The sequence below is a fragment of the Camelus dromedarius genome, chromosome 17 (genome assembly GCF_036321535.1).
Source record: "Camelus dromedarius isolate mCamDro1 chromosome 17, mCamDro1.pat, whole genome shotgun sequence".
NCBI classification, from domain to species: domain Eukaryota; kingdom Metazoa; phylum Chordata; class Mammalia; order Artiodactyla; family Camelidae; genus Camelus; species Camelus dromedarius.
The window spans coordinates 5,360,163-5,372,728 of NC_087452.1; the positions used below are offsets into that span (position 1 = coordinate 5,360,163).

The following is a 12,566-nucleotide window of genomic DNA, read 5'->3' on the forward strand; positions in this document are numbered from 1 at the left end:
AACGGTGAGGAGTTTCTGGGGAAAAGGTGGAAGGTGGTCCCTTTGACGCAAGGCCAGGAGCTAGGTTACTTGTGTGGGGGTAGGGGTTGGGGTTCTGAACGTGAGGGCCTGGCGAGGTAGCCTGTGGGGTGTCTATTCCAAAGCCATGCTCGGGGGTGTCCATCATCACTGAGCCCAGCAATCCTCACCCACTCATTTGGTTTGGGGAATGGGAGATGCTGACAGAGGGCCAGGCACTGGGCTGGCTGTTTTGCCTCACACTTAGAGACATGGTGGTGACTACCCCATTTTACAGATGGGAAAACTGAGCCCCAGGGGCAAAAAGGCAGACCCAAGGTCACAGTGCTGGAGCCTGGAACCCCTCCCTGTGCTGCAGGGGTATAAGAGGAGGAAGGTCTCCCAACAAGTGGGAAGGGCCAAGAAGTCCCTCAGGGGAAGGACAAAGAGGTCCATGCAGATGGAAACCAGCCACAGAGGAGCTAAGCCCACCCAGGCCCGAAGCACCCTGCGCTGGGCACCGTGGCCCCATCTGGGGTGTGGGCGGGCTCGGCCTCTGCTCACCGTACACCCAGCCAATGCAGATGCACTCAAAGATGGCCACGAAGAGAAGGCACATGCCGCTGGCGGCGTAGGAGTCAAAGAGCTGGAAGATGTACATGCCGCCCTGCAGGCAGGAAGAGAGGCACATGGACAGAGGAATGAAGACACAGGGAGAGCAGGGCCAGTCAGCCGGCCTCGGGAAGGGCCCTCTGCTCTGTGGCTACCACCAGCCAGGAGTCACTTCCACCAGGGCAGACTGGTCTCCCTAGCGTCCTAGAATGCTGCACCCTCCACACCAGGGGGCCCCCTAGGACCACCCTCTGTGAGTTGCTGGGATTGCAAGGGTTCGTCTTGTCTCTGTACCCCCAAAGCCAGAGACAACACAGAAATCCAGAGGCTGGAGGTGGAGTAGGCTCAGCCCTTCTCCCCACATGGCTCCGACAGCCTCCCCACTGGCCTCCCTGACTCCAGCCTCACCCTTTCCTTACCCTTCCGTGCACCAGCTTTCACAGGGATCTTTCCCATGTGCACATCCAACCATGTCACTCTGCAGCTTGGCTTCCTTCAGCCTGCCAGCCAGGGCTGCCCTCCTCACCTGGCCTCAGCTCCCTTCCCACAGCCACCCTCAACATGCTCCCTCCTGGACAGACTGAGGGACAGTCTCACCTCTATCCCTTTGCACATGCGGTTCCCTTCCACTGGGTAAGTTCCTTCAAAGCTCAGCTCAGATGTCACCTCCTCCAAAAGCCCTCCCTGGCAGTTCTCATTCTTTCATTCACACTTTATGGATTCATGATTTTTAAAAAGGTCCCCCCATCAGCTGCTCTGTTAGCTCTGAGCTCCCATTGCGAAGGCTCCCACAGTGGTCCTCCGTGTGTCTCCCGCCCTCAGTGCAAGGCCTGGCTTGCAGTAGGTCCCAGTTAAGTGCAAGTTAAATCGTGTGGAGTGAGCACCCCATGGGGGAGGGACTCTGAATGGCTTGTCCACAGCTGTGCCCCTGTATCTAGCCAAAGACTCTGTACAGAGTAGGTGTGCAACCTTTGAGGGATGCAGGAATGACGTGGGCCAGTTCCGTAGTATGCAGATTTGTGACGATTAGGTTCAGTGGAAGGCCTAGGAAGTGCGAGCTTGGCTGGTCTTGGTGATCTGGGAAGAGCTCTAGGAGGCAGGGGAGGCCAGATGCAGGTGTGGGAAGGGCTGAGATCTATAAAGAAAATCCTATAAGACAATGAGATCCTTAGCAGGACACAATCAAAAGCAGGGGAAATAAAAGTGCAAAAGGGAGGGACAGCCAGGAGGGAGGGCATTCTGATGCCAGAATTGGGGGTTGTTTAAGAGGCCAGGACTAACCCTGTACATCCTCGTTGTGTGTCTGACGTGGGCAGTTACTGGAATGAAGCTTCTTCCTCGTGGTCCCGCAGCCCCCAGGCCTCCTTCCATCATGTGAGACCACATACCCGGGGGCTGTTTGTTTCCTCATTCATCTCTTTAGCTAGATCAGGGGGAACACCTCAGTGCTGACACAAGTGGTCCCAGTGTGTGATGCCTGGGAGTGGTGGGGGCTGTGGCTAACAGGAGTTCATGGGCCCCACACAACTGTGGTTGACTCCTGTGGTTGACTCCTGCTGGGGGATGCAGGCCTGGGTGCAGCCGGACCTGCAGATTTTCGGGAAGTCGTCAAAAATCCAGATTTTCTCAAGAAATCTTTCTCTTTAATTTTGGTCAATTCTTTGTCTTCTTAAAAAACCACGGCGAGGGTGAAACACAACACATCTCTGGGCCGTATCTGGCCAGGGGCCCCCCCTTCTGTGCCGGACAAGGCAGCATTCACATCTGTGAGAAGGAGCGGCGGGGGGCCTGGCTTTCTGAGTTACTCTGAGTTGGCCCTCTGGTTGCTCTCCCGAGGATCTCCTTCCCAGCACATCGTATATTAAAGAAAAAAAAAAAACAAAACAAAACAGAAGGAAGCCCTACCATAGTGCCCCCCAAGTGCCGGCTCTTTCTTAACCGCTTCCCACACCTCAGTCTGGCTGATTCTGCCCAGTGTGATCACCAGGCAGGCGCTGCTGCTGTCCTCGGTGTTCATGTGGGGCCACTGAGGCACGGGGTGGTGAGGACACTGGCGGCAGGTCACCCAGCTAGCCCGTCGCGGGCTGAGGCCTGGACCCAGGCATCTGGCTGCAGAGCCCCCACCCTCAGCCACCACCAAATTGCCTCAGTGGAAAATGAGACATTTGAGGACTATTTTTTTCCCTAGAGCCGAGCTTTAAATGAGCATAAATGAGGGAGAAGATCCTGCCAGCAATTACTGAGGCTGACACGGCCCATTTGGCAATTTGAACGTCCCCGGTGTGTTGGTTCACAGACACGCCTCCGTGGAGGGAGAGGTTGGCCTGTGGGGCCTTGTGTCTGCTGACTCATAGTCTTGGGAGGGCACAGCGCTGGCTCCCTGATGGGCCTGGGGTGCCCGGGGCAGACCCGAGGCCTGGGGTGGGGGCACAAAGGCTCTGTGAGCTGGGGGCACCCAGGGCGGTGTGTCCAGGAAGGCCCTCTGCCCACCTGCTACAAGTCAGGGGCGCCCCGCCGACACCTGCCCTCCTTGTAGCCCCAGCAGCCTCTTTAAGGCATCAGGTTAACCCCTCAATTTGTAAGTGACAAGACTTGGCTCCCTGTGATTAATCAGCACCCAATGAAGCCCTGCTCACTGCAGTGCTGTTTTCTGTGTGAGAGGCCAGGTGGAAACGGGAAGTGCTGTACAGTCCTTTGCTCAGATGCTGATTACCACCCCCATTAATGTGACAATGACTAGGAGCAGTAATGACATGAGCCGCCACGCCCCAGAGCCCACCCAGTGCCAGGCCCTGGGGGTGCCAAGCTGAGCAAGGCCAGCTCCAGTTCCCAAGGACCCCAGGGCCCAGTGGGGGAGGCAGGTGAATAGACAGGTCATTGTAACAGCCAGAGGGAGGCTGGGCTGAGCTTAGAATGAAGTGCTAGTGGGGGGAGGAAAGCAGAGGCAGCTTCCAGGAGGAGGTGGCATTTGAGCTGAGAAGTGGAGGATGAGAAGGATCAACAGACCAACCTCAGTATCACATCAGTGGCTTGGACATGGTCTGAAATCCCTCATTTTTTTCCATGTTTCTTACAAAAGCTCTTCTTGTCTCTAGGCAACAGGGTTTTTTTTTGTTTCGTTTTGTTTTGTTTTTTTGTTTTTGTCTTTTTAAATAAATTAATTTTGTGAGTATGTGGAAAAAGATCTAATCTCACCTTCCCCAGGTACTTGAGAAAGTACTTATTAGACAGGATGGCAGCAGGAGGGGAGAAACATGGTTTTATGAGGCAGTCTTAATCTGGGGGTCATGGTGAACCCCTCCTCACTCACAGACCCCGCAGAGACAAGAGGGTACACGTGGAGGGCTGGGGCTGGAACACATAGTGCCTGAAGGTGCCCGATTTCCTCTTGTGTGTCTGTTCTCAGTGGTGCCCCAGAAAAGCCTGCTCTGAACTTGAGACCAATAAACATAAGCAGTCAAGGGTTCCATAGGGACACTGTCCCCTTCACCCAGAAGTGACTGTAAGGGGTGGCCCAGGCATCGAGACTCTCACGATGACTAGATTAACCCAGGCTTTCCCTCTGTGAGTTCTGTTCTCCTCTGGCAGTGACAGTGGAGACCTTAAGCAGAGCATTTACACATGCAAGACATTGTGCGAAGGGCTTCATAAAAACTTTCCCTGGATTCTCACAAAAACCCATTACAGAGATGAGAAAACTGAGTCCCTGAGAAGCACTAGACCTGGCAGGTCACACAGCTAGTCAACGTGACAGCTGGGATCTGACGTCAGACCCGCTGAACCCAAAGCTCAGGCACTGAACCTTGTGCTCCCCTGTTCACATCACTGACCTGTGTCCACATCACTCACCTCCGTCAGCATCACAAGGCCCAGAAAATAGGAGATGACCGACAGGGCCAGGATGAGCAGCTCCCGCCGATAGCCCCTCCGGAAGACCTTGGGGTACATGTCCACCACGGCCGTCACAAGGCTTTCCACGCACACGAACTGGACAGGGTAGATACGGTGGTGTGAGCCCTTCGTGGCCCTGGCTCCAGGCAAGCGCAGCAGCCCTAAGCCCTGGGCTTCCCTCCCACCAAGCCTCACCTTCATTCCCACACTTACTCACGCCAGCAAAGGCCCAAGAACAAAAGCAGTAAGCCCGGCATTTACAGCACTCCAGGAAGCCCATTTGATGCATGAGGACCCTGAGGCTCAGAGAGGGGAAGCAACCTGCCCAACGTGTCTCAGCAAGGAGTAGCAGTCAGGACTTGAAATGAGGTCTCCTGACTCTAAAGTTACAACGCCTTTCCCTCATGCTGCCTGTCACGTACCTACGTGCTGGGCCCTGTCCTGGGGTCAGCGACTTAAATGAGACCCAGCTTCTGCCTTGGGGCCAAGTCAGGAGTCTCTATAACCGTCCTGAGAGCTGAGTGCTCTGCTGGTGGCAGGCTCTGGTCAGTCCCTGAGGGTGGGACGTGATGTGCTCATCCTCCAGGACTGTGACAGCTCCCCTGCCCTTGGCATCTGGTGGGCAGATGCCCCTCTGCTGGGTGGAGGCAGTCAGGTGAGCCACATTCAGCTCTCGTGTTTGGGCTGGGTGAGTCTCTGCGCCCGGCCAGACTGTGCAGGCAGACTTGAGCCACTGGGCATCTGCTTCCGCTATGCTGAGACAGGCCAGATATGGGATCAGTTGCACTCCTATTCACCCATCAACACCCAGCCCAAAGATCACAGCGCACCCCTCACCCCCTCCCTGGGTTCTCCCAGCACTATGGGCAGATCTCCTGCACGAGCCTTTTCCTGACTGCTCCTCCTTGTCTCCCGCTCGGGCAGAACAGACCCCCGACTCTATTCCAAGCCTAGTCCCTACCCCTCATCCCATGGGACCTCAGCTTGCTTCTGTCTCCTTACAAGAAGGTGAGATCCCGGATGGCAGGGGCCATGTTATTTTCATCTGTTTCCAGTGGCATAGAGGAGATGCTCAGAAGATGTTTGATAAATGACTAATAATAATTATAATGGTGATGGTGAACACATGGCCCTTGTTATGTGCCAGACTCATTGCTAAACAGTTAATTTACTTAATTATTAATTTATTTGATCTCTATGTGTTAAGCCCTATCATTATCCCCGTTTTGTACATGAAGACACGGAAGCACGAGAGCAACTTGCTCTGAGGTCACACAGATAGTACGTGTCAGAGCCTGAATTTGAACCAGGCAACCTTGTTCCAGAGGCTGGGCTGCAACCACTGTGTGGCACAGGGAGGTCACCATGTGGGGACAGCCCCCTTCCCTGGAGCCATTTCTTGGCTCCAAATCCTTTCTGATTCACTTCTACCTCCTTGGGAAAGGTATTTCCATCCTCACTGTGCAAAGAGACTGTAGCGCAGAGAGGTGAAGCGACCGTCCAGAGTCACACAGCCGTAAGAGTCATGCAGCTGGGACTCAGACCCAGTCCTGTCTGACTCCAAGGCCTGGGCTCCTAGCCTCCAGGCTGCCCTGCCTCTCCGGCAAGGCTGACTGTAGTCATCCTTTCTCGCAGGTCCCCAGGGAAGGAAGGAGATTCAGGGGAGGCTGCTGATTTAGCACCTGACCTGAAGAGACATCAGAGCACAGGGGCCAACAGGCACAGAGACCTGGTGCATGGCCCAGCAAGTCACCTGGCATTTTGGAGCTTCAGTTTCTTCCTCTGTAAAATGGGGATGGTATAAGGAGCCTCCCAGCCCATGTGGTTACGTGATTAAGAAGTAAAGACACAGTCCAAGCACAGAGAAGTGCCATCCACACTTGGGGGTGAGCAGGCAGCCATCCACCCTCTGTGATGGACATCTGGCCTCCAGCCCCCTTTGCAAACAGGCTTTCTCAGCCCTAGTGCTGGCCTGGCTCAGCCCCGACACTCGCAGAGCCGCGACTCAGCCCCCATGTCCCTCTGCAGAGGAGGCAGGCCTGTCACTGTCACACACAAGCCGCCGATCCCTCCTGAGGCCTCTGCCCGAAATAATAGAAGGGCCGATTATCAGCAAAAACACCCGGTGCTTCCGCAGCTCGGCTTAGCAGCTTCTGATAAACCATCCACGGGAAGAAATTGGACTTGGCGTGGTTGACAGACACACCAGCCACAGGGCTTGGGTGCTAAGTGACTCACACAAGGTCACAGGTAGTGGGCAGCACCTCGCAGACAGACCCCTGTCTGACGGCAGAGTGACTGGCTTTGGCTGGAAGACCTTCTTCGGGGCTCTTAGGGAAACCAGCCACGTTGAAGCAGAGGGGCAAAGGGCAGATTTCTGAGGCTGAAGAGAGCCTGGTAGCCACAGGATTCTGGCTGGAAGACCAAGGAGAGGACTGGAGGATGGTTGGGTGAGTGGGCCAGGGTGAATTACAGTGTGAGAAAATGTAGGTGCAAGCATCTGTGTGGAGATGAAGGAAAATGGGCACAGATAGACTGCTGGTTTTAACTACACATCCTCCACTGAGGAAGGCAGACTGCCAAGGGGATGAGGAGTCTGGGAGAGGCCCACAGGCGACAATGAGAACAGAAGCAGGTGGTGGGACATGGGGGAGTGGGAGCTGGTGGTGGTACTGAGGACCGATGTGGCCGCCTGAGGCATGGCATGTCATGGGGGCAGAGATAAAGGAAGAAGAAGATGCTTTTCTACAACTGCGTGTCCTCCATGATCTGGTTGATCCTGACACCCAGGACCAGGAGGTGGTGTCTGGGCCCCGAACTGCTCCTAAGGGTAGCATTGGCCCCCCCTACCTTCCCAGCCTGGGCTCCCCCACCCCTTACCTGGCTGTCCAGGCCCAGGAAGATAAGCATCATGAAGAACAGGGTGGCCCACAGTGGGGAGAGTGGCATCATGGTGACCGCCTTGGGGTAAGCAATAAAGGCCAGACCAGGGCCTGGAGAGGAAGGAGAGAGACAAAGCGCTGGGCCTCATTCAATTGTTACTTTAATCCAGCAAGTACTGAGTGCTTCCCCTGTGCCAGCGCTGTGACTAATTCTCACTCAGATCACGTCAACCGCCCAGCCACTCGGTGCTTCTGCTACCATGATGATGCCCAATTTGCAGACAAGAAAGCTGAGGCACAGAGAGGTAAGCAAGGGTCTGGAAGGGTCAGGAGTCAAGCCCAGGTTGGTCAGACACTCAGACCTTCTTCTGCACAGACCTGTCTCTATTCTTCTTACTTGGGAAGATGGGGGGAGGAGGAGAGCCTTCTTATTAAGGTGCAGGTTCTCAGGCCCACCCCAGAGATTCTAATTCAGCCAGTCTTGGGTGAGGCAAGGACCCGTCACCTGATGATTCCTATGCAGGTAGTTAGGAGTCCAGGCCGCCTCTTCTTTTGGGTTCCTCCCCTCATTTCCTAGGTTCACACTCACTTCTCTTGGCTGATCCAGATCGACGGCTTGTTAGTACGTCCTCAGGATGAGCTTTATAAATGTCATTAATAATTAATGTCAAGGAAGAGACTGTGACGTTTGAGCTCAGGAGCACGGTGGTCAAGGGCTCACATCCTTGTTCGTTACTATGAGCTCTACCTCTGTCTCCACGGCTGGAAAGTGGGGACAATGGAGTCCTACCTAATGAGGTGGTTTTGAGAATTCAGTGAGATCATGCAGAACATGGAAAGCACTTAAAAAGGTAACTGTTGCATAAACATTCATTCTAATCATTTGTTTTTTCACCTTAAAAAAAGCCGTATTAAAGTCTGTTTACCTACAATAAGCATTCCTTTTAAGTATTCAGTTCAATGGGTTTTGAAAAGTGGGTATACCCAGGCAGCCAGCACTGCAATCAGGATACAAAACATTTCCATTGCCCCCTGGGGCTCCTCTGCAGTCTCTCCACCCTCATTCCCTGTCTTTGCCCTGGGCAACCATTGGTCTGATTTTTTTTTTTCCACCATAGATTAGCTTTGTCTACCCTACATAGGAGTGGAATTACCAGGTCATATGGTAATCATACGTTTAACTTTCTAAGAAATGGCAAACTGATTTCCAAAGTAGCTGTGTCATTTTACATTCCTACCAACACTGTTTGAGAGTTCCAGTGGCTCCACATTCTTGTCAACACTTGATGTTGTCAGTCTTTTAAATTTAGTCATTATGGTGAGTGTGAGGTGTTACATCACTATGGTTTTAATTTGTACTCTCCTGATTAACACTGTGAAATATCTTCACATAGCTTTATTGTCCATTCATTTATCTTCTTTTGTGAAGTGCCTCTTGACTCTCCGCCCATTTTCAATCGGGTTGTGTCCTTCTTATTGAGTTGTGAGAATTCTTTATATATTTGGGATATGAATCCTTTACAAGAGAGATGTCTTATCAATATTTTCTCCAAGTCTGTGTCTTGCCTTTTCATTTTTAAAATTGTCTTGTGAAAAGCAAAAGTTTAACATTTTCCAATTGTTTGTTGCTAGCATATAAAAAATACAATAGATTTTTGTTTATTGTCTTTCTATCCTGTGACCTTACTAAGTTCCCTTAGTACTTTTTTTCTGTAGGTTTTTTTAAGATTTTTGATGTGGTCAATCATGTTGTTTACGAATGAAGGTAGTTTCCAATCTTAATGCTTTTTATTTATTTTTCTTAACTGTCACACTCTCTAGGAATTCCAGTACCATATGGAACAGAAGTGGAGACACCATACATCTATGCTTTGATTTTAGGGGAAAACATCCAATATTTAATAGCCAGAAAATCAATGCTGGTACAATACTATTAATTGAACTACAGACCTTATTCACATTCCCCTAATCTTTTTCCTTGTGTCCTTTTTCCTGTCCCAGTATCCAATCCAGGATTCCATCCTGCACTTCATGGTTTTATGCCTTTTTAGTCTCCTCCAACCTGTGACAATTCCTCAGCCATTTCCTGTCTTTCATGACTTTGATATTTTTGATGAGTACTGGTCATAATTTTGCAGAATGCTCCTCAATGTGGGTTTGTCTGATGCTTGCATTATTAAACAGAGGTTATACATATTTTTGGTAATAAAACTACAGAAGCGATGCTGTGTCTTTTCCAGTATATCATGTTAGGGGACACGCGATGTCAATAAATATTAGTACAGGTGATGCTTACCTTGATCATTTGAATAAGCTGGTGAATGCCAGTCTTCTCCACTGTAAAGTTATTATGTTTCCCTTTGTATTTGGTAACTCTCTTGGGGAAGATTCTGAGATTATGAAAATATTCTGTTCCAAGTCAAACTTTTACCCGTTAATTTTATCATCCATTGGTGGATCTTGCCTGCAACAATTATTCCTGTAGTGTTTGCCTAGTAGGTTTATATTTTCTTCATTCCTTTTACATTTATTAATTAGAGTTCTTCTATAAGGAATAGCTGACCACACCCACTTATTTATTTATTCAATTTTATTTATTTCTGGTATGGACGCCTGGGTATTTAGTTTATTCTAGGGATCACAATCCAATACTATCATTAATTATTTTGCTATTCAAGTTGTCCCTGGTTCAACCATCGCAAAGTTCTTCAGGTTGATTCCTGGGTCCTTTTGATAAACCTCCATTCTTTTTACGAGCATGTTCTTATTTTAGGGGCATCACAGAATGTTCCAGATTCAGCTTGTCCTGTCCCAGCACTTGAATCAACTGCTTCTCCAAGGAGCTCTGGTTTCTTTTATTGGAAAATGGTGTTTAGAAACAAAGATATGGCCACAAGGTATGCTCACTGCTGCTAAAGTATCATTGCTCATAGGCCCCTCCCAGCACACAAAGCCAGGAAACATGTATACATATATTCACCCACACAAGCATACATGCACATGAATCTGTATCTACCCGTATTTCTATTGAAACCATGAATCCATACTGATACCTCCAATTCTAATACTGTTCATTCTAGCTTCTCTACTTTCCTAATTTGTAACTTCTTTCTTAGACAGTGGAAAAACCTGCCTCTAATTATCTATATTGACTTGTTTGCTAAATCCTAACGTACACACACAATAGTTACAGAACTGCTAACCCATTTCCCTGTACTAACAAGGATACAGTAGTTTTTGTTTTCCACTTTACAGTGTCCAGTCAAAATACTGCTTCCTGAAATTCATTTATGTGAGTTCTTTTGTTTCCCATTTTTTTCAGTGTGGTTGTATTATTCATTTATAATACAGTTAAGTTCATTTGTTACTGTTTATATTCCACTTTGGTTCCACCTACAAAAAGTAGCTATTTATTTCCAGGGGTATAAGAAACATGACTGTGGTCCTGAGAGTCAGAGCTAACAAAGACATACACCCAGAGAAGGGCTGCTTCCTTTTCACCCTTACTTCTTAACTCCTCCACTTTTTCTGTGCGTTTTCCACCCACCCTCTGTAGGTAACCATTCTGTTTATTTTCTAGTTTCTCCTTTTTATATTTCTTCTGCAAAAACGAGCACACGTATCTTCTTTTATCTCCTTCTTCCCTACATGATGGGTAAGATACTATGGGTACTTGCTTTTTAAACTTTGATATACACAAATTTAAGAATATCCTTCAATTTCCATCTAATATTGCTTTTTATAGTGAATGGGTGTTGAGTTTTTTCAGAGTTTTCAGCACCTATGGAAATAATTTTATGATTTATTTCATTTGGGCTATTAATAGGGTGTGTGATATTAATGGCTTTCTTAGCATTAAACCAACTTTACATTATTCCTGGAATAAATCCTACTTGGGCAAAGTATATTACCTTCTTAGTATGATTTTGGATTCTAATATTTTGGATTTGGGATTGCTAATGTTTTATTTAGTATTTTTTCATCAATATGCATGAGTGATACTGATTTGCAGCTTTCTTTCTTTGCACTGTCTATCTGATTTTAGGTATCAATGTTACATGTTTCATATAATGAGTTAGGAAGTTTTCCTCTCCGTTCAATGCTCTGGAATAATTGACAGAGCACTGGGACTATCTGGTCTTGAGGGTTTGGTGGAATGCCTCTGAGAAACTCCTTGGGCCTGGTGGGTTTTTGTGGGGTAGTCCTTCCATAACTTTGTCTATTTCTTCTACAGAAATTGGCCTGTTTAAGCTTTCTAAATCAAATGGGGTCAATTTTAGCAATCTCTATGCCCTAGGAAAATATTCATTTCAACCAGGTTTTCAAATTTATATGCAAAGAGGATTGCAAAGTAATCTCATGATTTTTAAAAATGTCTTCTACTTCAATGGCTCTTTCCCCTTTGTCATTTCTTATTTTGCTGTTAGGGTGGCTGTTCTCCCCCCCCCCCTTAATCATTGGGTGATTAGCCTATTTTTATTTTAAAAAACCCAGAATTTATTTAATTTTTAAATTATTAAAAAAAAAAACCCAGATCTACTGTTTCTCTATTTTCTACTTTTTACTTTCTGCTTTTATTTTTACTATTTCCTTCCTTGTGCTTTCTTTTTGTTCATTTTGTTGTTGTTTTTCTTATGTTTATGAACAGGGGCTGTAATTATTTTCATTCTTTCATTTTTTTTTAACATTTTTTATTGATTTATAATCATTTTACAATGTTGTGTCAAATTCCAGTGTTCAGCACAATTTTTCAGTTATTCATGGACATATACACACTCATTGTCACATTTTTTTCTCTGTGAGTTATCATAACATTTTGTGTATATTTCCCTGTGCTATACAGTGTAGTCTATTCTACAATTTTGAAATCCCAGTCTATCCCTTCCCACCCTCCACCCCGCTGGTAACCACAAGTCTGTATTCTCTGTCTGTGAGTCTATTTCTGTCCTTTATTTACGCTTTGTTTTTGTTTGTTTGTTTGTTTTTGTTTTTGTTTTTTAGATTCCACATATGAGCGATCTCATATGGTATTTTTCTTTCTCTTTCTGGCTTACTTCACTTAGAATGACATTCTCCAGGAGCATCCATGTTGCTGCAAATGGCATTATGTTGTCGGTTTTTATGGCTGAGTAGTATTCCATTGTATAAATATACCACCTCTTCTTTATCCAGTCACCTGTTGAT

The 12,566-nt window shown here is 48.0% G+C and overlaps 1 protein-coding gene across 2 annotated transcripts in view; it reads right to left on the bottom strand.

The window, feature by feature from the left end:
• SLC6A11 (solute carrier family 6 member 11) overlaps positions 1–12,566 on the bottom strand; it is a 115,407-nt gene that overhangs the window by 7,961 nt on the left and 94,880 nt on the right. For both annotated transcript variants that reach the window (XM_031470889.2, XM_031470888.2), the window contains exons 9-11: positions 7,381–7,493; positions 4,459–4,596; positions 562–664 (exon numbers count right to left, since the gene is read on the bottom strand). In XM_031470889.2, coding sequence (XP_031326749.1) covers positions 562–664; positions 4,459–4,596; positions 7,381–7,493 — 354 coding nt within the window. The remainder of the gene's footprint in view (positions 1–561; positions 665–4,458; positions 4,597–7,380; positions 7,494–12,566) is intronic.